The following is a 24,647-nucleotide window of genomic DNA, read 5'->3' as shown; positions in this document are numbered from 1 at the left end:
GGTGGAGTCGCGCCAGAGGAAGCACATGGACCGTCGAGGCCATGTGGCCCAGGAGGACCATCATCTGTCGGGCAGGAATGGAGTGATGAAGGAGCACCTGACGACAGAGGTGGAGCAGGGTCCGTTGACGGTCGGAGGGGAGAAACGCCCTCATTAGTGTGGTGTCGAGAACTGCTCCAATGAACTGAAGTCGCTGTGTGGGAAGCAGATGTGACTTGGGGTAGTTGATCTCGAACCCCAGGAGATGGAGGAAAGAGATGGTGTGATGAGTGGCTTGTAGCACCAGTGGAGACGTAGGTACTTTCACCAACCAATCGTCCAAGTAGGGGAACACCTGGATGTTGTGAGACCTGAGGAAGGCCGCCACCACAATAAGGCACTTGGTGAACACCCTAGGCGATGAAGCGAGGCCAAAAGGTAGCACCTTGTACTGATAGTGACGGTGCTGTATCTGAAACCGTAGGTAGCGACGTGAAGTCGGATTGATTGGGATGTGAGTGTAGGCCTCTTTGAGGTCCAGGGAACATAGCCAGTCGTGTTGAGAGAGAAGAGGGTAAAGCGTGGCAAGGGAGAGCATTCTGAACTTCTCCTTGACCAGACACTTGTTGAGGTCCCTGAGATCGAGGATGGGACGAAGGTCTCCTGTCTTCTTGGGAACCAGGAAGTAGCGGGAGTAGAATCCCTGACCCCTTTGGTCCGGAGGCACCTCTTCGATGGCATTGAGAAGAAGGAGGGATTGGACCTCCCTCAGGAGGAGGGGGGTTTGGGAAGAGTGAGAAGCAGACTCTACGGGAGGATTGTCTGGTGGAAGAGTCTGGAAGTTGAGAGAGTAGCCGTGGCAAATGATGTTGAGGACCCATTGGTCTGATGTGATGACCTCCCAACGGCTGAGGAAGATTTGGAGGCGACCTCCGATAGGTTGAGGAAAAGGCAATGATGATGGGAGACTGGCTATGCCCTGGAGGAAAAAGTCAAAAGGGCTGAGATGGTTTTGACGGAGGGAGAGGCTTGGCAGGTTGGTGAGACTGTGAGCGAGCCTGAGATTGATGCTGTTGACGAGGTCGGCGAGGTTGCTGTTGAGGTGGGTTGAGAGGTCTGGCCGAGAACCTGCGCTGGTATGAAGACTGCCGTCTGTAGGTGCGAGCAGGTGGAGTCTTCTTTTTAGGTTTAATCAGAGTGTCCCACCTGGTCTCATGTGCTGAGAGTTTCTGGGTTGTTGAGTCCAGGGACTCTCCGAAGAGTTCATCACCCAGGCAAGGTGCTTTAGCCAGGCGGTCCTGGTGGTTAATGTCCAGGTCAGAGACTCTCAGCCATGCCAAACGCGCATGGCCACCGCCAGGGCAGATGCGCGAGAGGTGAGCTCAAATGAGTCGTAGATGGAGCGAACCATGAATTTCCTGAGTTGGAGGAGGCTGGAACTATGTTGCTGGAAAAGAGGGACCTTACGTTCAGGAAGGTATTTCTGTAAGGAGGAGAGCTGTTGCACCAGATGCTTCATGTAGAAGGAGAAGTGGAAGGTGTAGTTGTTGGCTCTATTGGCTAACATGGCATTTTGGAAAAGGCGCTTACCAAATTTATCCATGGTTTTTCCCTCTCTGCCAGGAGGGGTGGAGGCATATACACTGGAACCCTGAGATTTTTTCAAAGTAGATTCCACCAGGAGGGACTCATGGAGCAATTGAGGTTTATCAAACCCTGGGATTGGAATAACCCGGTACAAGCTATCCAATTTACGAGGGGCTCCAGGAACCGTGAGGGGAGCTTCCCAGTTTTTATAGAAAGTTTCCCGTAAGATGTCGTGGACGGGCAACTTCAGAAATTCTTTGGGAGGTTGCTCAAAGTCTAGGGCATCGAGGAAAGCCTGAGACTTTTTAGAGTCGGACTCCAAGGGAATGGAAAGAGCTGCTGACATCTCCCTAAGGAATTTGGAGAAAGAGGATTGCTCTGGTTTGGAGACGGTGTCGGTCATGGAGGGTTCTTCATCGGTTGATGAAGCGTCCTCCTCGGTACCGTGAGGGGAGTCTTCCCACAAATCTGGGTCCCTAACGTCGGGGTGCGTACGTTTGGACATCGGTGTGGAGGGCTCGGCATGGCGGGTCTTTGAAAGAGATTTGCCTGAGCGCACCGAGGCGGTACCGGGTGAGGAAGACCGATGTTGTTCCTGGGACCGGACAGGATCGGCAGCATCACGGGTACGTACTGTAGGTGTTTCTGCCAAGAGCACCGGCATGGAAGTATTAATCGGTACCGAGGGGGTCGACACCGATGGGACAGTGTGAGGCTCGGGCCGGTCCTGTACCGGAAGGTGCGGTGCCAGCAACAGTTGTTGGAGCTGTTGTTGCAGCTGCTCCTGTAACTGTGTTTGGAGTATGGCCGCGATGCGGTCGTCCAGGGGAGGCACCGGTACCGCTTTTTTCTTCTTCGGTACCATAGGTGCCGCTCTACGCTCCGGCGATGAGGAGGCCGATGATGAGGCACTCACCGAGATCGGAGCGGAGCTTTTGCGGAACCGGTGCGGCGCCGGGAGGGCCGGTGTCGCAACCGTGGCCGGAGGGCGCTCAAGGGAAGAGGGAGGCTTCTTAGCCGGCTTACCTGGGCCCAACGACCCCGAGGAAGGGTCCGGTGGTGTCGATGTCGTCGGTGCCGACTTTTGTGGTGCCGTCAACGTCGCAGCCGGTTCCATGGCAGATCCGGTACCAAAAAAATATTTTGCTGGATCTGCCGATTTTTCAAAGTACGCTTTTTAAGCATAGCACAGCGGGTGCAGGTGTCAGCCCGATGCTCTGGACCCAAGCACTGGAGGCACCAATTGTGTGGGTCGGTGAGGGAGATCGGGCGTGCACACCGCTGGCACTTCTTAAAACCTGGTTGAGGGGGCATGAAGGGAAACACGGCCTCCGCAAAATTGAATCCGGAGGCCTGTATGGTGGCAACAGGCCCCGCCGGGGCCGGCCTGAAAAAATAAAGAAAACTCGACGAGTTTTTTTTTTTTTTGAAAACAAAAATAAAGGGAATCCGATAAGAAAAACGGAAAAAAGTGAGAAAATACGCGAGCGGGAAGGCAAAAAGTAGTTTTTTCAACGGCCGTTGAAAACACATGCGTCTTCTTCGCTCCGCGGAAACGAAGAAACTGGGGACCACGCTCTCCTCCGTCGGGCGGGAAGGCACTCGCGCATGCGTGGTGCGGCCAACTAGAACGTTCTAGTTAAAAAGGTCCGTACCGGGGCTCCGTCGGTGACGTCACCCATGCTTTAAGAATATGCTGCCTGCTTGTCCTGGGATAACTGGGGACTGCAAAGCCTAACACTATTCCTATCATGTGTGACTGCAGTATTCTGTTAGCATGATATTTCTGTGTAGCATTCTGTAATAATTTGGCTTGTTCAGTTTTCTTGATAGTAGAGGGGATATATGTGAAGGGGAGGGGAGACAGGGGTTTTGTTGGTCCTTGCTCTGAATATTTATATTTATAAAATGACAATTGTACAGAATATTGTTTCTTTTTATACTTTAATAAAATACGTTCAATATAAAATCATAACTGAGGCTTGTGCAGATGGGATCAGATGGTTTGTGGGGACTGAGCTTGCGGAGACGGGGCGAAAATGTGTTTTTTATTTCGGTCTTAGTAGTTTGCCGGTCCACAAAATAATTCTTTTATTTCTGCCGGTCCATGGGTGTAAAAAGGTTGAAGAACACTGCTTTACACCACAGAATTTACAAAGCGGGATTGCAATTACCAACTTAAGTGGAAAGCATTCAAAACATGTAGTTTCTCTAATCTCAATTAGACCTGAAAGAGAAAATATAAAATTTCACACCCATCTATGTATTTGTTTGGCTTAATGATTTGCAAGATTCTAGATTTGAAGCCGTTAAAATTTGTTTTTGTTATAAAGGCTCTAAATCACAAGAAATGTATTGTGCAGCTAGATCCCTTTTAGTTCATTTCCATACCAATACAGAGCTCCCAATGTGCCCCAGAAAGAATAAAGCTGAACAAACTGTTGAAAATGTTCAGCTTCTCAATTCATTAGTTAAAACAAGGTTGCCTGTAAATTATTTTGCACATCTTTTTCTGGTAGAACCTGCCAAACATTTTTTTGGAAACTTAATATTTATGCTACCTTTTCTTTATATTATGATTTAATAAATTATGTTATTACTAGTCGTTAAGCCCGTTACATTAACGGGTGCTAGAATATATGTGTGTCTGTATGTCTGTGTTTCTTTATCTCTCTCTCCTTGGCCACTGTCTGTGTCCTTCTGTCTCCCCCCTCCCCCGAGCAAAGCTGTCTGCCTCCAGCACACCCCTCCCCCCAAAGCAGCCCCCTTTCCCTCTCCCTAACTGTCTCTCCATGGCCCTCTTCTGTCTTCCCTCCCAGAGCAAAGCTGTTTGCCCTAAGCACACCCCTACCCCCAAAAGCAGCCCCCTTTCCTTCTCCCTGTTTCTCCATGGCCCCTTCTGTCTTCCCCCCAAGTGCAAAACTGTTTGTCCCCAGCACACTCCTCCCCCAAAGTAGCCCCCTTTCCCTCTCCCTGTCTCTCCATAGACCCTTCTGTGTTCCACCCAGAGCAAGCCTGTCTGTCCCCAGCACACCTCCCCCCCCCCAAAGCAGCCCCCTTTTCCCTCCCCCTATCTCTCCATGGCCCCTTCTGTCTCCCCCCAGCACACACCTCCCCCATAGTAGCCCCCTTTCCCTCTCCCTGTCTCTCCATGGCCCCTTCTGTCTCCCCTCAGCACACCCCTCCCCCCAAAGCAGCCCCCTTTCCCTCTCCCTCTGGCCCCCTGTATTGATTCCCCTGCTTACCCTCCCTACATCCCGGCGTCTTCTGGCCTGCTCCAGGCTGCGATCGTGGTGGCCGGCCCCAGCGAACCTCACAGCCCGCTCCCCAACCCGGAAGCACGCTCCCTCCTGACGCGATCCTGTGCGTCAGAGGGAATGTGCCACCGAGGCTGGAAAGCAGCCCGCGAGGCCCGCCAAAGCCTGCCACGATCGCAGGCTGCTCAGAAGAGAAGGATCAGCGGCAGCAGCAGCGTGAGAGAGGGCGTGAGGTGAGGTGCTTGCTTCGGATTGGTGAGTGAGGAGGGGAGTGGCCAGAGTGAACCCTGGCTGCGTTCTAAAATGGAACGTGGCCACGGACCAGAAAACATGGCGCCAGGGATCACGATTTTTCAAGAGCGCATGCGCGCTCTAGAGTTTTATTATATAGGATTTTAGAGAATGACACGGGGACAAATTTTTCTCATCTCCGCGGAAACTCATTTTCCCATCCAGTCCCAGCGCCATTCCTGCAAGCTCCATCCTCATCTGCATAAGCCTAAACACTTTAAAATCATAAGAGTTCAAGCCTTGTGCAGTTAAGGCAGAGCTTATAGGAATCGGATAGGGACAATAACAAAACTCACAGGGATGGGACAGGGAAATTGAGTTCCTGCGGGGCCGAGGACAAATTTGTCCCCATGTCATTCTAAAAAGATTAAGATCTGTAATATTCAGGAATAATGACATTTATACTTGTTAAGTTCCTTTCCTTGAATCCTCTTGTGCCCCTTTCCAACCATCATACAGAGGAAGAGGAACTGAGTTGTACCAGCAACATAATTGATATAAGGACTGGTGAAGTACGCTATTGCAAAAAATGATCCATTACATTACTTGGTCCATATAGAAACCATGCAGCAACCCCAACCAAACAAATCATTATTTTTTTAATCCATTAACTATATATAAGGTTTCATCATTAATCTTCACAACTGCAATAGGACACAGGTTGTAACCCAGAACCTGTAGCCAGTCTTCCAAAGTGGGTCCTGGACTAGTGTAACAGGGTTCAAGGAAAGGAGATTAACAGGCATGAATAAACCTCACCTTCCTTTTCTTCCTGCCATATTGGTCAAGATAAGTGGGAGGCACCAGAGCAGTACCCTATCAGGAGGAAGACAGGGATCCTGAATAACTGTCCTGTCAAAGGCCACATCGCTCCTTATGAGTATATCGAGCTTATAGAGTTTCACAAAAAAATGTGGTGATAACTAAGTTACTGGACATAGGTACGACGAGCGAGGTGATTAAATTTGCAGACGATACGAAGTTATTCAGAGTAGTGAAGACACAGGGGGATTGCGAAGATCTGCAACGTGACATAATCAGGCTCGAGGAATGGGCATCGACATGGCAGATGAGGTTCAACATGGATAAATGTAAAGTGATGCATGTCGGTAACAAAAATCTCATGCACGAATACAGGATGTCCGGGGCGGTACTTGGAGAGACCTCCCAGGAAAGGGACTTGGGAGTTCTGATCGACAAGTCAATGAAGCCGTCCATGCAATGTGCGGCGGCAGCAAAAAGGGCAAACAGAATGCTAGGAATGATAAAGAAGGGGATCACGAACAGATCAGAGAAGGTTATCATGCCGCTGCACCGGGCCATGGTGCGCCCTCACCTGAAGTACAGCTTTCAGCACTGGTTGCCTTACATGAAGAAGGACACGGTACTACTCGAAAGGGTCCAGAGAAGAGCGACTAAGATGGTTAAGGGGTTGGAGGAGCTGCAGTACAGCAAAAGATTAGAGAAACTGGGCCTCTTCTCCCTTGAACAGAGAAGATTGAGAGGGGACAAGATCGAAACACTCAAGGTACTGAAAGGGATAGACTTAGTAGATAAGGACAGGTTGTTTACCCTCTCCAAGGTAGGGAGAATGAGAGGGCACTCTCTAAAGTTGAAAGGGGATAGATTCTGTACAAACGTAAGGAAGTTCTTCTTCACCCAGAGAGTGGTAGAAAGCTGGAATCCTCTTCTGGAGGCTGTTATAGGGGAAAACACCCTCCAGGGATTCAAGACAAAGTTAGACAAGTTCCTGCTGAACAAGAACGTGCGCTGTTAGGGCTAGTCTTGGTTAGGGTGCTGGTCTTTGACCAGAGGGCCACCATGTGAGCGGACTGCTGGGCATGATGGACCACTGGTCTGACCCAGCAGCGGCAATTCTTATGTTCTCTGTGAATATCCTCAGGCAACAATGCTTGCATCTCAGCCCAGTGGAAAGCTGAGCCCAAGCCAAATATGGAGAAAGTCCACTTGGGATCACCATACTCTTCAGGCTTACCGATCTATAATTTCCCAGATCTCTCCTGGAACCCTTTTTTAAAAATCGGCATAACATTGGCCACCCTCCAATCTTCATGTACTACATATTATTTTAGCAACAAGTTAAATATCACTAACAGCAGACTAGCAACTTCATGTTTGAGTTCTTTCTTTACCCTGGGATGTATATCATCCAGTCCAGGTGATTTATCACTCTAACTTGTCAATTTGGCTTAGTACGGCTGGGTGACCTCAAAGAAGATGCATGCCCTGGAGGGACAACCTGCAAAGATGAGGAGCGATGTTGTCACTTTTTAGCCTGCATTGAGGGACTCGATGTTGAAGAGGCTTGCGACCCAGGATGGGAAGAGGATGGCTTCCCCAAAGCTGGAATCTCCAATGCTGGAATCTCCTCAGATGTTAATGCTGGTACTACCAGTACCACAGGCTCAGAATGTTGCTCTATAGCCAACCTGAAGAGTTTTTCCTGTTGAATGTGACAAGCTTTCAATATGCACTTCTGCAAGATAGAACGCAGACAGGAATCTACCCGATGTTCAGGACCTAGACACTGTAAACACCAACTCTGGGGGGTCCAATCAAATCCTTAAATTTATATACCAGATCATCCCTGAAAAAAGGGCTCGACTCAGTTTACAAATAAATTCTTAAACATAAAAGAAAAGGAATTTAATAAATGATAATAAGTTAAACAGATCATCATTATTAAAATGAATCTGGACTGGGAATTGAACAATCAATTAATGACACCGACAGCACTTTTTAAAATCCGTCAACAGCTTCAACATGGATGGAAATATAGCGTCACTCAAATTAAACTCAATGATTAGAATTGAAAAAAAATGAAGGAAATAAAACTAAGGCTGAACCACCCATCAGAAAGAGAGGTCTTACCGAAATGAAGAAAGACTCGCATCTGGGCAAGAGCCCAAGTGAGGAATTTAATGAAAAAATCTTTTGACTTTTTTTTTTTTTTTTTAAGAAAAGGAAAAAGATAATGAAAACAGAGGCCAAAACTTGAAATTGAAACACAGGTTGAAGGCACACCAACTGGATGAAAGTCCAGGAGACACTCTTCTTTACTCTGTGAAGAACGAAGAACTGAGATACCACAAGCCTACATTGGGCGAGAAGGCACTCACACATGAACGGTGTGTGTAGTCATGAAGTTTCTTAAAATTTAAGTGATAGTTCACTTTCAATGCTGTCCGTTCTGGGCTCCGTGGATGACGTTACCCACATATGAGAATATGCTGCCTGCTTGTCCTAGGATAATAGGAATAATCCTGGAGGGAGCAGAGATGGAAGAGACAGCAGTGATAGTCCACGTCGGGACGAATGATGTCACCAGGAGAGACTACAGCAAGAATGCACTTACTGAACAGTTCAAGATCTTAGGGAGGAAGCTGAAGATGAGGAACCTGAGGATAGCCTTCTCAGAGATCCTGCCAGTATCGAGGGCAGAAGCAAAGAGGCAGACGGAACTACAATCAATTAATGCGTGGATGAGGAGATGGTGTGAGGAAGAGGGATTTCTCTTCGTGAGGAACTGGACAACATTCTGGGGCAAGAACAAGCTCTTCAAGAGAGATGGACTACACCTGAGCATGGCAGGAACTAGACAACTAGCAAATAACTTCAGAAAAGCAATAGAGCAAGCTTTAAACTAAGTAGAAGGGGAAAGCCGACAGTCGACCTGATGTCGACGGTTCGGAAATCAGTATCCCGAGAAGATACTGAGTGGGAAAAATGCTGGGAAGACACAAATGGCATACAACAGGAGCTGGAAAAAAAACAAGGGAGCCAGATGAAGCGAGAAGAGGATAGGAGGAGCATACTACAAGGGGAAGTCAAAATGGAACAGGACAGAGGGAAGGAACAAGAGGAGGACAATAGGAACATACCACAAGGGGAAGACAAAAGAGACAAAAATCAGGAGTCGGCAGGTCAGGAAGGGGACAGAAAGAAAAATGAAATGCAAGGGAAAATATCAAGGAAAAGTAAATACCAGGATTTGAACTGCATGTACACTGCAAGGAGCCTAAAAAACAAAATGGAGGAATTAGAAGTCATGGCCAAAAATGAGAGCCTAGACATCATAGGGATCACGGAAACATGGTGGAACAAGGAAAATAAATGGGACATTGTACTGCCAGGGTACAAGCTCTACCTAAGAGACAGGATACATCGAAAAGGAGGAGGAATAGCACTATACATTAAGGACACCATTCACTCGACCAGTGTGGACACAGCAGCGACCAATGACCCACTGGAATCACTATGGGTTAAAATATCAAGAATAAACGGAACCGAGATAAAGTTGGGACTGTACTACCGTCCACCTGGGCAAACTGAAGCAAATGATACAGAAATGGAAGCAGAGTTGAGGCGGGAATGCAAGAACACAAACACCATAGTTATAGGAGATTTCAACTATCCCGGGATAGACTGGAGTCTTGGAATTTCAAAATGTACAAAGGAAACAGAGTTCCTGGAGGCTGTACGGGATTGCTTTATGGAACATCCATGCTCGCATCCCATCCATGCTCTCATCCTAAAAAGCCTTAACACTGGCTCAGTACCATTATCATGGAAAACAGCTACTATCTTTCCAATAATAAAGGACCATAAATCCAGTCCTGAGGAAGCTTCAAATTATCGTCCCATCGCCAACATTTCGTTCTTAGCCAAACTAACTGAAAAATTAGTATTTGATCAGCTATCAGATTATGCCGAATCAACCAATGTTCTTCATCCAAACCAGACAGGGTTTAGAAAAAACCACAACACAGAATACTCTTATCACAAATATACTTTACCACTTGGACCATCAAAATTCTGTCATCCCTTTTTCATTAGATTTATCAGCAGCATTTGACACTGTAGACCACACATTACTTCTTGATAGACTAAAATCCATAGGAGTCTGCAACCAAATTCTAGAATGGTTCATTTCCTTTCTAACTGACCGATCATCCATACTTAGTTTCAAAAATACGATGTCAAAGCCTTATTCTCTTAAATACGGTATTCCTCAAGGGTCCATTTTATCTCTGTTACTATTTAATATTTTTCTATTACCTTTATTAAGTCTGTGTCAATCGATAGGATTTACCGCTTTCACATATGCTGATGACATTCAACTCACAAATCCTTTAAACCCAGAAAACATAGAGGAAATACTCGAGATCAATAAAAAACTTGAAACAATCAAAGACTGGCTTAATTCCAACATGCTTGCACTAAATTTACAAAAAACAAAAGTTCTACTTTTCCCATGGAAAAAAGGAATAAGCCTGAGTACCCCTTTCACTCTTGATAACATTCACCTAGACTTAAATAAAAATATGGGGCGTCATCATAGATGGAAAGCGATGACCACAAATGCTCGCAGTCTAAGCAACAAAGTTCATGATCTGCAAGCCCTGATATTAGAGGCAGATCTAGATATTGTTGCTATCACAGAGACATGGTTCAGTGAATCACATGGATGGGATGCAAACATACCGGGATATAATCTTTTTAGGAAGGACAGAGATGGTCATAAAGGTGGAGGAGTAGCTCTCTATGTAAAGATCAATATCCAAGCGACCGAAATGCAAGGGACCTGGGGAGAGGAAGAAGCGATATGGATTGCTCTGAAAAGAGAAGATGGAACTTCTATCTACGTGGGTGTAGTCTACAGACCTCCGACTCAATCGCAGCAAATTGATAAGGATCTGATTGTGGATATCCAAAAGTTTGGAAGGAAAGAGGAGGTTCTGCTGTTGGGAGATTTCAACCTGCCGGTTGCGGACTGGAATGTTCCGTCTGCGGAATCGGAAAGAAGTAGGGAGATTGTGGATGCCTTTCAAGAGGCTCTGCTCAGACAAATGGTGATGGAACCCACAAGGGAAAAAGCGATATTGGATCTGGTCCTCATAAATGGAGAGAGTATCTCTAATGTTCGAGTGGGTGCTCACCTGGGTAGTAGCGATCATCAAACGGTTTGGTTTGATATAACGGCTAAAGTGGAGAGCAGCCGCACGATACTTAAAGTCCTAGATTTCAAACGTATGGACTTTAATGCAATGGGAAAGTACCTGAAGAAAGAGCTGTTAGGATGGGAGGACATAAGAGAAGTGGAAAGACAGTGGTCTAAGCTGAAAGGAGCGATAAAAATGGCTACGGACCTTTATGTGAAGAAAATCAATAAAAACAAGAGAAAAAGGAAGCCGATATGGTTCTCCAACCTAGTGGCTGAGAAAATAAAGGCGAAAGAGTTGGCGTTCATGAAATATAAAAAAAACCCAAGAAGAGGAGAGCAGAAAGGACTACAGGGTGAAACTGAAAGAAGCCAAGAGAGAGATACGTTTGGCGAAGGCACAGGCGGAAGAACAAATGGCTAAATATGTAAAAAAGGGAGATAAAAATTTTTTCAGATATATTAGTGAAAGGAGGAAGATAAAAAATGGAATTGCTAGGCTAAAAGATGCTGGGAACAAATATGTGGAGAGTGATGAGGAGAAAGCAAATGTGCTAAACAAATACTTCTGTTCTGTGTTCACAGAAGAAAATCCTGGAGAAGGACCGAGATTGTCTGGCAAAGTTACATGAGAAAATGGAGTAGATTCTGCGCCGTTCACGGAGGAGGGTGTTTATGAGCAACTTGAAAAACTGAAGGTGGACAAAGCGATGGGACCAGACGGGATCCATCCCAGGATACTAAGGGAGCTCAGAGAGGTTCTGGCGAGTCCTATTAAAGACTTGTTCAACAAATCTCTGGAGACGGGAGTGATTCCTGAGGATTGGAGGAGAGTGGATGTGGTCCCTATTCATAAAAGTGGTCACAGGGATGAAGCAGGAAACTACAGGCCGGTGAGCCTCACTTCAGTTGTTGGAAAAATAATGGAAGTGTTGCTGAAAGAAAGGATAGTGTATTTCCTTGAATCTAATGGGTTACAGGATCCGAGGCAACATGGCTTTACAAAAGGTAAATCATGCCAAACGAACCTGATTGAATTTTTTGATTGGGTGACCAGAGAGCTGGATCGAGGACATATGCTAGATGTAATTTACTTGGATTTCAGCAAAGCCTTTGATACAGTTCCTCATAGGAGGCTGTTGAACAAACTTGAAGGGCTAAAGTTAGGACCCAAAGTGGTGAACTGGATCAGAAACTGGCTGTCGGACAGACGCCAGAGGGTGGTGGTTAATGGAAGTCGCTCGAAGGAAGGAAAGGTGACTAGTGGAGTCCCTCAGGGTTCGGTGCTGGGGCCAATCCTGTTCAATATGTATTTAAGTGACATTGCTGAAGGGTTAGAAGGAAAAGTGTGCCTTTTTGCAGATGATACCAAGATTTGTAACAGAGTAGACACCGAAGAGGGAGTGGAAAATATGAAAAAGGATCTGCAAAAGTTAGAGGAATGGTCTAATGCCTGGCAACTAAAATTCAATGCAAAGAAATGCAGAGTAATGCATTTGGGGATTAATAATAGGAAGGAACCGTATATGCTGGGAGGAGAGAAGCTGATATGCACGGACGGGGAGAGGGACCTTGGGGTGATAGGGTCCGAAGATCTAAAGGCGAAAAAACAGTGTGACAAGGCAGTGGCTGCTGCCAGAAGGATTCTGGGCTGTATAAAGAGAGGCGTAGTCAGTAGAAGGAAGAAGGTGTTGATGCCCCTGTACAGGTCATTGGTGAGGCCCCACTTGGAGTATTGTGTTCAGTTTTGGAGACCGTATCTGGCGAAAGACGTAAGAAGACTTGAGGCGGTCCAGAGGAGGGCGACGAAAATGATAGGAGGCTTGCGCCAGAAGACGTATGAGGAGAGACTGGAAGCCCTGAATATGTATACCCTAGAGGAAAGGAGAGACAGGGGAGATATGATTCAGACGTTCAAATACTTAAAGGGTATTAACATAGAACAAAATCTTTTCCAGAGAAAGGAAAATGGTAAAACCAGAGGACATAATTTGAGGTTGAGGGGTGGTAGATTCAGGGGCAATGTTAGGAAATTCTACTTTACGGAGAGGGTGGTGGATGCCTGGAATGCGCTCCCGAGAGAGGTGGTGGAGAGTAAAACTGTGACTGAGTTCAAAGAAGCGTGGGATGAACACAGAAGATTTAGAATCAGAAAATAATATTAAAGATTGAACTAGGCCAGTTACTGGGCAGACTTGTACGGTCTGTGTCTGTGTATGGCCGTTTGGAGGAGGATGGGCAGGGGAGGGCTTCAATGGCTGGGAGGGTGTAGATGGGCTGGAGTAAGTCTTAACAGAGATTTCGGCAGTTGGAACCCAAGCACAGTACCGGGTAAAGCTTTGGATTCTCGCCCAGAAATAGCTAAGAAGAAAAAAAAAAAAAAAATTAAATTGAATCAGGTTGGGCAGACTGGATGGACCATTCGGGTCTTTATCTGCCGTCATCTACTATACTATATGTATATCTGGATTTCCAAAAAGCCTTCAATAAGGTACCTCATGAGCACCTACTAAGAAAACTGTGGAGCCACGGGGTGGTAGGGGACGTGCACAGATGGATCAGGAATTGGCTGGTGGACAGGAAACAGAGGGTAGGAGTAAAGAGACACTACTCTGGCTGGAAAGGGGTCACAAGTGGTGTCCCACAGGGGTCAGTGTTGGGACCACTGCTGTTCAATATATTCATAAATGACCTGGAAACAGGGACGATTTGTCTGCTTCAGAATCATATGGACTTTCCTCAAATCCATCCCCTCCTCTGCCTAGAAATAGGAAAGCCTTTCCTTTACCAAATTCATTAGACAAATGGGTCAAGCTCTTCCTGTCAGAATGGAGTCTGAATGTGAACCAAGAGCTGAGCTTTTTTTTTTTTTTTAAGTCAATAGCAGTCTGATAGGTAAAAAACAATTTGTCTGGTCCTCTTGGATTGCTCATCAGATTTGAGACATTGCCTCGTTATGTCATTCTGATGGATCCTGGCTCACATTTCATGAATTACAGTATAAATATGACTTACCAGACTCTCAATTTATCAATGGTTGCAGTTACGTTCGGTATTACGAAAATCCAATCTTGACTTGAGGAATGCTAATCACTTACCCACATTACTCACTCTTTCCAACCAATTTCAAACATTGGGACACTCGGCATCCAAATATTATAAACTCCTTAAAGACATTCATTATCCGCTCCCTCCTTCAGTGAGAAAATCCTGGGAGGATGATATAGGTTGCTCTATTTCGGATTCAGATTGGTCCTCTTATCTGAAATCCATTTTTCACTCATCTAGATCCGCTTCAATCACACAAAGTCTATTCTTCCTCTGCCACAGAGCCCAATGAACCCCAATTAAATCACACCAAATTGATCCCACCATTGTGAATGCTGGACATGCAAAAAAGACACTGGCTCCCTTAAACATTTATTATTTCTCTGTCCCTCCATACAAACTTTTTGGTCATCAATCTGGAATACTATCTGTTCTCTATTCCACATTAATATAACCCTCTCTTACCAAATGCTGCTGCTTAAATCCTCTGCTCTTACTTCCTACTTATCACCAGATGATGCATACCTTTTTGATGTCCTCATATCTTTAGCCCTGAAAATCCTTCTCAGCTCCTGAAAGGATCTTTCAAAGGTGTCCAGGGCCCAATGGTGGAACCTTGTTTGTTTGACTTACAGGTATGAGGTTTACTTTGCCAAAAATGTGATAGATTCCCGCAATTCTTGAGTAAATGGAATACTCTCAAACTCTACCTACAAGGCTCCGACATATGATTTCTTTTTTCTTCTATCTTTCCTTTTCTCTTTCTTCTTCTTTCTTGCTTTCTTTATTTATTTCCTTCTCTTCTTTTATCTATCTCATGGAATCCAAGACCATTGTTCTATGATTGATATTTATTTCCTTTTTCTAAGACACTGTTATGCTCTTGTGAGATATTCTGTTTATATACTGTTAAGATTGTGAATTACAGATATGTTTACTTCATTTGCCTTGCCAAGTATTTTCTTGTACTTATATCTCGCATGGTTTGTTATTGCATTACCTATGGTTCTCTTGTTTTTACAAAATTTTCAATAAATAAACCTTGACTTAAAAAAAAAAAAAAAAAGCTCAGCTCTTGGTTCACATTCAGACTCCATTCTGACAGGAAGAGCTTGACCCATTTGTCTAATGAATTTGGTAAAGGAAAGGCTTTCCTATTTCTAGGCAGAGGAGGGGATGGATTTGAGGAAAGTCCATATGATTCTGAAGCAGACAAATCTGGGTCAGAAAAATCTTGAGCAGAGAGGTCTGAATCAAATTCTTCAATACCTGGAGATTTTGTAAATTTGGTTTGAGAAGAATGAAGCTGTGAGGTACATTGGCTATGGTGCAGGTGAGAGTGTTGAGAAAAACTTTTATCCCTCTCCTGATGACAATCAGGTATTGATGAGGAGGAGGTGCTGTGGCATCAAGAAGAATGAGATCTGGATTTATGACGCTGAGGAGATCTGGGCCGGTATAGGAGGTGGAACAGCAGCCGGTATCGATTGCTGTTGAAGCATTACGGCTAACTCCTTCTGAAGTAGCTCCAGCAATTAATACTGGATGGAGTGCACTAGTACCGAGGATGTCACTGGTACAGCCGATGTTGAGGCATTGGTGACCTCAATGAGGAAGAACGCCTGTGATGAGACATAATCTGCAAAGACAGCGAAGCGAGACTGCTTATGTCATCATTTGGCATGCATCAACTTACTTGATGCTGGAGATGCCAGAGACGTATAGTGGAAGGTGAGGTATGGGCATGCTTCTTAGCCTGTTTAGCAGACGAGAAAGCCAAATCAAACAAGGCACCAATGGCAATGGTACAAGTGAATAAGTTTTATCCACATCAGACACAGCGGATATCGTTGTAGGGTCCGGATTCCCAAACAACTTTTCCTGTTGCAGACATCGAGCCTTCAGAGAACGTTTTTAGAGTTTTGAGCAGCGAGAACAAGAGTCAACCTGGTGCGCAGGACCATGGTACTGAAGACACCAATTGTGTGGATCAGTGACTCATATGGCCCTGTTGCACCAAGAACACCTTTTGAAGCCACTAGAAGGCTTTGAAATTGATGTCGGGCGGGAAGGCATTCACGCATGTGCGATTCAGGCGGTCTCGGGGCTTCTAAGAAATTACGGTGACAGTACACTTTTGCACTCTTCGTACTGTGCTCTGAGGATGACGTCAACCACATGTGAGAATATGCTGCTTGCTTTTCCTGGGATAATTGGAGGAAGGGAGTGGCCTAGTGGTTAGAGCTACAGCCTCAGCACTCTGAGGTTGTGGGCTCAAATCCCATGCTGCTTCTTGTGACCTTGGGCAAGTCACTCAATCCTCCATTGCCCTAGTTACGTTAGATTGTGAGCCCACCGGGACAGAAAAGGAAAATGTTTTGAATACCTGATTGTAAACCGCTTCGATAACCTTGATAAGCAGTATATAAATACCTAAAATAAATCAATTATTCTTATTTAATACTGCTGTTAGAATTCTTCAAGCACCCATATAAATTTTCAACATATTTTCTGTGTGTATTCTCAGATTCTTCTTCTAGAACAGTGGTCTCAAACTCGTGGCCTGGGGCCCATCAGCTACTATTTTGAGGCCCTCGGTATGCTTATCATAATCACAAAAGTAAAATGAAACAGTTTCTTGATCATATGTCTCTTTAGCTATAAATTACAATATTATTATTAAGACTTAGCCAAAAGGAAAGATTTATAAACTATAAAGAGTTTTACCTCATGCAAAATTGTCATTTCTTTAATAAGACATTAACTAAATTTTCTGCGGCCCTCCAAGTACCTACAAATCCAAAATCTGGCCCTGCAAAGGGTTTGAGTTGGAGACCACTGTTCTAGAATGATGGAGACAACAAATTCAGAAATATTTACAGAAACCACATACAGGTACACCACCGATTTTCCAGTACTCCTGGTTTCAAAACCTTGCCGGATTAACCATTTTGCCAAACCAACAGTGATCATCTTTATAACACACTCTAACCCACTGATTATATACTTTGCGTATGTCTCTAAAATATTGCGAACTGCTAGAACTTTAAAGAAATTTTAAGGCTCCTTTTACAAAGCCATGTTAGACTTTTTTAAGGCCAGCTGCAGCGGTATTAGCTCTGATGCTCATAAAATTCTTGCGCACTGGAGCTAATACTGCCGTGGCTGGCAATAAAAAAAAACCAATGCGGCTTCATAAAGGAGGTTTATTAAATAATTAAATGAAATATAGGTATAGTACTAACACTTGCATCTCTCTTAGAAGCCATATCTAGGGTTACATTTAAGCAAAATAAGCTATGAATCTCACAAAATCGAGGTATTACCATCAGCAAGTGCAGTGCAAACAATCCACGTGAGCACAGCTATACTCAATGTCATCTGTGGGCCACCCAGTAAACTGGTCTTGCGGGCACAGGAATTTGAAGTTCCTGCTTGTAATTTTGCCCTGACTAATGGAGGTGCTGGATCGTCAGTTGCCAGAAAATCGGTGGTGTGCTTTTATAAGACAAAGTGCACCTCAAAATGCAACCAAATGATGAATTAGCAAATTAGATCAGGCTTAATTAAGCTTGAGTGTCAAGAAAAATAAATTCTACCTTTCCAAATTAATTCCTGCCCTAGAGGCACTAGATAAAATGGCAGCAAGGGCTATCTTCGAAGGTGTAAACAGCAGACAGGCATCAGTTAATGCTACCCAATTAAGGAATTCATCAGCAGCTTTCCTTAGAACTTCTGGATTCTCCAACATTGGATACCGAGTCTAGAAAGATATGCATATGTATTATTTTGTGTGCTTTTATCCTAAATGCTCCAAAATTTAGACTCCTCACCCTCTCAATAAATCATCTCTTTAGGATGGTGTGGCTCGGTCTACTGAAAACAGGTTCCACCCCAAATTAACTTACTCTGCACTAGAAACACAAAAATGCCTCGGTAGAATTGTGGGGCGATGCACTGTATATCCATGAGCATTTTGCAGCCAAATAGAAACTTGAAGTACCACACATTGCTCTAGTGCAGACATTTAACGGTTATGCTCACACAGAACACTAATGGAGACATTAAAATTGTACCACAATCTGCTTTTTCAATACATTAGCCTAATTATCATCAAACAGTGTAAAATCAAACATATCTAGAAGTATCACAGCCTTAGACTACAACATTTAACTGTTTATAAAATTGACAGAATCTATCCCTTTGAATGGGTCAAGCTTATTGTTTCAATCTTCATTAACTACAGGGGTAGACTGAAGAACAGGTAAATTAGACATGTGCCTAGGATCCAGACTTTTAGGGGGGACCATGTCAGATGCCATCTACCCACTGTTTTCTCTACTCATCTTGATGTGTCTGATCATTTACATCATTTTTTTCGCTTGTTCATAACTGGATGGTGGAAAGGGCTGCTTCTTGAACAGCAGATACAGAGAGGAGGACCAGATGTCGTGACCTACAGCAAAGTCTTAGCTCTTCTCCTCCATGATGTCCAGCAAAAAGCATTTATTATCCAGGCTCCTTCCTTCTCAATCTATTTCCCTATTAAGCTCGAAAGCAGTGGACAAGTAGGTCTCACATGACTATTGGGGCCCCTCCAAACGGTTTTGACCACAGGGAAACTAGCAGAGACAGCAGCAGGTAGGCTTTGTTCACTGGATTTGTCAGTAAGAAGGTGTGGTCAGATGATTATATTGGGGGGTGGGGGAGAAACAGAGGAATAGACAGAAGATTATAACAGGGAAATAAAGGATAGAGAGAGGGGCAGAAGAAAATTAAATTATTCCAGAAAGGGTAGGGAAGTAGTAAGATGATTTTGGCATAATTATTGTACTCAAATGTAAGTCGACCCGACCATAAGTCGAGGTAGGCTTTCCCCTGCCCCCCCCCCCCCCAAAAGGAGGTAAAAGGGTTGACTCGAATATAAGCTGGGAGCTTAACATTCAAGTGCCCTGCCCGGCTCTACACCCAACCCCCCTCCCTCACTCCATCCCATGCCTTATCATGATTTGCACCGGCAGCCCTCCTCGCTTCCTGCCCTGCCAGGCTTTGCATCCTGTCTCCCTGCCCTGTCCCCTCTCCCTCCCTCCCGATGCCTTGCAGGTCTCTATTGGGCCTGCCATAAGTCCTGGTGGTCCAATGGTGAACCGAGCAAGTGCGATCTTCCCGCATTCCTACTCAGCGAAGAGCAGCTAGCTGAATGACTGCTTCGAGTTTTTGCAAGACTCGCAAGATCTCATGGCAGTCATTCAGCTAGCAGCTCTTTGCCGGGCAGGAGCACAGGAAGATCACTCCTGCTCTGTTCACCATTGGACCGCCATGGAATTGAAAGGAAGGCGGGGGAGTGGACCACCAGGGAATTGAAAGATATGCAGAGGAGGCGGGAGGGAGGTAGAAATTGTCACAGTCGGCAGGTACAGGCAGCAGGAGAGATCCCTCCTGTCCCAGCCCTTTGCTGGACCACCAGGTCTTACAGCAGATCCGGTGGAGACCTGCAACAGATCCAGGAAGGAGACACGAATATAAGCTGTAACCACCCCCATTTTTGGGCCTTTTTGGCCCAAAAATCTCAACTTAAATTTGAGTATATACAATACTTTCTAGAAGGAAATGGAGATTATATTGGCAGAGTGAGGGACCCAATAAACATTTCCTTAGGTCCAAACCTAAAACTAAATCTTTTCAAAACTAATACAATTAATGCCAAATGTTTTAATTTACAAATTCAATTCAAATCTCTGCATGTCTAACAAATGAGTAAACAGTCCCAAAAATTATCCATTCACCTTTATAATACAGTAAAATGGAACACAAAGCAAAGACTGTAACCTAGCATTCCAAATAAAAGCATGAAAACAAATATGCCCTTAAATATCTGTCTAGAAATAAGAATTAGTTTTTTACAATATTAAAGAGAATCCGTTCAATGCCACTAAAATAATGCTAAAATGAAAAAAAGAATACCTTTAGATCAATCAGGAATCCTTCAAACGGTCTGTAGGGATTGTGTACTATAAGATGAAAATTTAGCTGCTGAATAAGTAGTAGTTCATATTCCAAGATCTGTTCAAGTGCCTTTTCTTGCCCCAGGGGAACCTCTTGAAGGTTACCAACAAACTGGATGCTGGATACATTAAATTCATCTACTTTGCATGCCAGAAACACACAGGTAAGCCTTAAATAGAAAAAGAAAATATTAGTCTTATTCCCTAATCTTCTCTGAACAATTCCTATCATAATGCCTCTGTATAAATACAGCGACCTCACCTTTAATAATGCAATTCTGGTCACCTCATCTCAAAAAAACAAAACAAAATACAAAAAGAGAAATTTTACAAAGGCTGTTTTATTCATTTATGACAGCATACACACTTAAAATGTCTTATAAGGAGAAATTAGGTTCTTACCTGCTAATTTACTTTCTTTTAGCTTCTCCAGACCAGTAGAGGTTAATCTTTACGAATGGGTATATATCCAATCATGACCAGCAGGTGGAGACTGAAAACAAAACTTTGGGACAGTATATACTATCCTCCCTTCTCTATTTCCCTCAGTCTGCCGAATAGCCAAGCAGAACCAAGAACTGGAAAACAGAAAGAAAACAATACTCCGAACAGGAGTAACAAATAACATACCCAAATGCTGTTGGAAAATGCAGAGGAGAAATACCCGAAGGAAAATGTCCCCACAGCTCGCCAGCTAAGCCAACCGAGCCACAGCCGCTGTTCTTTAATTCTCCCCGGCCCTAGAAAAATACTAGAACCCGCAGCAAAAAACAAAAACTGCCCGCGAAACAGCCCCAACAACAACAACAACAGACAGGGTGGGGACCTCTACTGGTCTGGAGAAGCTAAAAGAAAGTAAATTAGCAGGTAAGAACCTAATTTCTCCTTCTTTAGCACTCTCCAGACCAGTAGAGGTTAATCTTTACGAATGGGACGTACCAAAGCAGTCCCTCTCACGGGCGGGACCCCCGAAGGGCCGATACCAGAACACGCTCACCGAACACCGCGTCCCGACGCGCCTGAACATCTACCCGATAATGCCTAACAAATGAATGCAAGGAGGACCAAACCGCAGCCTTACAAATATCCACCGGAGGCACGAGCGACGACCCAGCCCAAGAAGCCGCCTGACCCCGAGTGGAATGAGCCTTGAGAAACTCCGGAACCGGCTTCTGACTCAGAAGATAAGCGGAAGCAATCGTCTCCTTGATCCAGCGCGCAATAGTAGCCTTAGAAGCTCCAGCCCCCCGACGAGGACCCGCCAGAAGGACAAAGAGATGATCGGAGCTCCGAAAATCCCGGGTCCGCTGCACATAAGCGCGGAGGACCCGACCGACATCCAACTTGCGCAGCTGCCGTTGCTCAGAAGAACCCTCCCGACTACCCAAGACCGGGAGGACCACCGATTGATTGACATGAAAAGGAGAAACTACTTTCGGCAAAAAGGAAGGAACAGGCCGCAAAACAACCCGCTCCCTCGAAAATTCCAGGAAGGGAGCCCTACAAGAGAAAGCCTGTAGCTCAGAAACCCGCCTAGCGGAAGTAATGGCCACCAAAAAGACCGACTTCAGCGTAAGGTCCTTCAAAGAACAGCCATCCAACGGCTCGAAAGGCGGGCACACCAGAACCGAGAGAACCAGATTGAGATCCCAAGAGGGAATCGAGGGCCTTATGGGAGGCCTGAGCAACTTGGCCGCCCGAAGAAAGCGAATCACATCAGGAATGGCCGACAAACGCTGACCTGTCACCAGCCCCCGAAAAGCCGACAGGGCCGCCAGTTGAACCCGGAGAGAAGACCAAGCTAGGCCTCTATCCAGGCCATCCTGCAAGAACTCTAGAATGTGAGGCAGGGAAGCGCGAAAAGAGACCACTCCCCACGCCCGGCACCATTCCTCAAAAAGACGCCAAACCCGCACATAAGCCCGAGAGGTAGAAAGCCTCCGGGACCCCAAAAGTGTAGAGATCACCTTATCTGAATATCCCTTCTTACTCAGGCGGCCCCTTTCAAGAGCCAAGCCGTAAGACAAAAGGGAGACGGGTCGAACATGGGAATGGGACCCTGCGTCAGGAGATCGCACACGAGAGGCAGAGGAAGAGGATCCGCCACCAGATGCCTCACCAGATCCGCATACCACGGACGACGAGGCCAATCCGGAGCCACCAAAACCACCAGCCCCGGGTGGCGAACAATGCGAAGCAGTACTCTGCCCACTAATGGCCAAGGAGGGAACACATACAACAGCCTCTCCGTTGGCCATGGCTGGACCAGAGCATCCAGACCCTCGGCCAGACCGTCCCTGCGACGACTGAAGAAGCGGGGTACTTTGGCGTTGCCACTTGTGGCCATCAGATCCATCAGGGGCTGCCCCCAAGTCCGCACTATCAACTGAAACGCCACGGCGCCGAGACACCACTCTCCCGGATCCAAGAAGTGACGACTGAGGAAGTCCGCCTGAACGTTTTCTACCCCGGCAATGTGAGAGGCCGAGATGTCCAGAAGATGCGACTCCGCCCAAACCATGAGCCGAGCCGCCTCCTGCGCCACCTGAGTGCTCTTGGTGCCCCCCTGACGATTGACATAAGCCACCGCCGTGGCATTGTCCGACAGGACTCTGACCGACTTGCCCAACAAAAGGGAGTGGAAAGCCAACAGCGCCAGCCGGACCGCTCTGGTCTCCAACACGTTGATCGACCAGGAGGCCTCCTCCGCGGACCAGGTACCCTGAGCTGAGTGACCCAGACACTGAGCCCCCCAACCCAGGAGACTCGCATCCGTAAGGAGCACCGTCCACTGCGGAAGATCCAGACCCACCCCCTGAACTAGGTGAGGGGTCCGGAGCCACCAACGTAGACTGCAGCGCGCCAAGCCTCGCAGGGGAACCGGAACATCCATTCCGTGCCTCTGGGGAGACCACCTCCGGAGCAGAGCATACTGGAGAGGACGCATGTGGGCCCGCGCCCACCTCACCACGTCCAGGGACGCCACCATCGACCCCAAGACCTGGAGGAAATCTCGCGCCCGAGGACACCGGAACGCCAAAAGCAAGCGAATCTGAGATTGCAATTTTCTCACCCGGGCCTCTGGGAGGAAGACCCTCCCCAAGGAGGTGTCGAAGAGCACCCCTAGGTACTCCAGACGCTGAGCCGGGACCAACCGGATCTTGGAAAGGTTGACCACCCAGCCCAGCGACCGGAGAAACTCCACCACTCGAGCCGTAACCCGGGAGCTTTCCTGCAACGACTTTGCCCGAATTAACCAGTCGTCCAGGTAGGGGTGTACCAGGATGCCCTCCGACCGCAAGGCTGCCGCGACGACCACCATCACCTTGGTGAACGTCCGGGGAGCCGTGGCCAGCCCAAAGGGAAGCGCACAGAACTGATAGTGCCGACCCAAGATCGCAAAGCGCAGGAAACGCTGATGAGAGGCCCGAATGGGAACATGCAAGTAGACCTCCGTCAGATCGAGAGAAGTGAGAAACTCCCCCGGCTGAACCGCCAGAATGACCGACCGCAGAGTTTCCATACGGAAAGAGGGAATCTTGAGAGCCCTGTTGACCCCTTTCAAATCGAGGATGGGCCGAAAGGTCCCCTCCTTCTTGGGCACCACAAAGTAAATGGAGTACCTTCCCGTGCCCCACTCCAGAGGGGGCACTGGCACAACTGCCCTGAGATCTAGCAAGCGCTGAAGGGTCTGGCGAAAAGCCTGCGTCTTCCCAGGAGTCTGACATGGAAAAGCGAGGAAAAAATCCGGCAGAGAGCGGACGAACTCCAGGGCATAACCGTGCCGCACCACCTCCAGGACCCACTGATCGGACGTGATCTCGGCCCATTTGGGGAAAAAGTCGCGCAGCCGGGCCCCCACCCGGAACCAACGGGGGCGCCGGCAAGGCGTCATTGTGCAGGACGGGAAGCAGGGGAACCGGCGGAGGGATTCCCTGCTCCCCGACGGGCCCCCCGAAAGGGCTGCATGCGCTGGAAGAACCGACCCCGGGAAAACCCCGGAGACTGGAAAGAAGCAGCCCCACGCCCAGGGCGATACTTGCGAAATTCCCGCAAACGCCCCCGGGCCGCACCACCCCGAGACGCAGGGCGGGCACGGTCCTCCGGCAGACGGGGAACTTTCGAGTCCGACAGAGTCTGAATCAACTTATCCAAGTCCTCTCCAAATAAAAACGACCCCCGAAAGGGAAATTTAGTAAGCTTAGCTTTGGACGCAGCATCCGCCGCCCAAGCGCGCAGCCACAACACACGCCTTGCGGCCACGCCAAAAGCCATAGACTTAGCCGAGATCCGCACCAAGTCATATAGAGCATCTGAGAGGAAAGAGGCAGCCATCTCAATCTTCGCTACCTCCTGATCCACCAGAGACCAGTCATCAGACTCTCGATCCAAGACACGCTCCGCCCACCGAAACACGGCGCGAGCGACCAGTCCCCCACAAATAGCCGCCTGGACCCCAAAAGCAGAAACCTGAAAATTTTGCTTAAGAATGTTCTCCAACTTGCGCTCCTCAGAGTC

At 46.7% G+C, this 24,647-nt stretch overlaps 1 protein-coding gene across 1 annotated transcript in view; it reads right to left on the bottom strand.

Annotated features, from left to right (window-relative positions):
* Window positions 1-24,647, bottom strand: part of CCNH (cyclin H) — a 90,924-nt gene that overhangs the window by 36,785 nt on the left and 29,492 nt on the right. Inside the window, exons 4-5 of the mRNA XM_033922415.1 lie at window positions 20,089-20,299; window positions 17,724-17,887 (exon numbers count right to left, since the gene is read on the bottom strand). Of these exons, the coding sequence (XP_033778306.1) occupies window positions 17,724-17,887; window positions 20,089-20,299 (375 nt within the window). The remainder of the gene's footprint in view (window positions 1-17,723; window positions 17,888-20,088; window positions 20,300-24,647) is intronic.

The sequence above is a fragment of the Geotrypetes seraphini genome, chromosome 1, assembly GCF_902459505.1.
Source record: "Geotrypetes seraphini chromosome 1, aGeoSer1.1, whole genome shotgun sequence".
Lineage (NCBI taxonomy): Eukaryota > Metazoa > Chordata > Amphibia > Gymnophiona > Dermophiidae > Geotrypetes > Geotrypetes seraphini.
The sequence above is the reverse complement of the archived record's forward strand: the minus strand, read 5'-3'. Positions and strand labels throughout refer to the sequence as shown.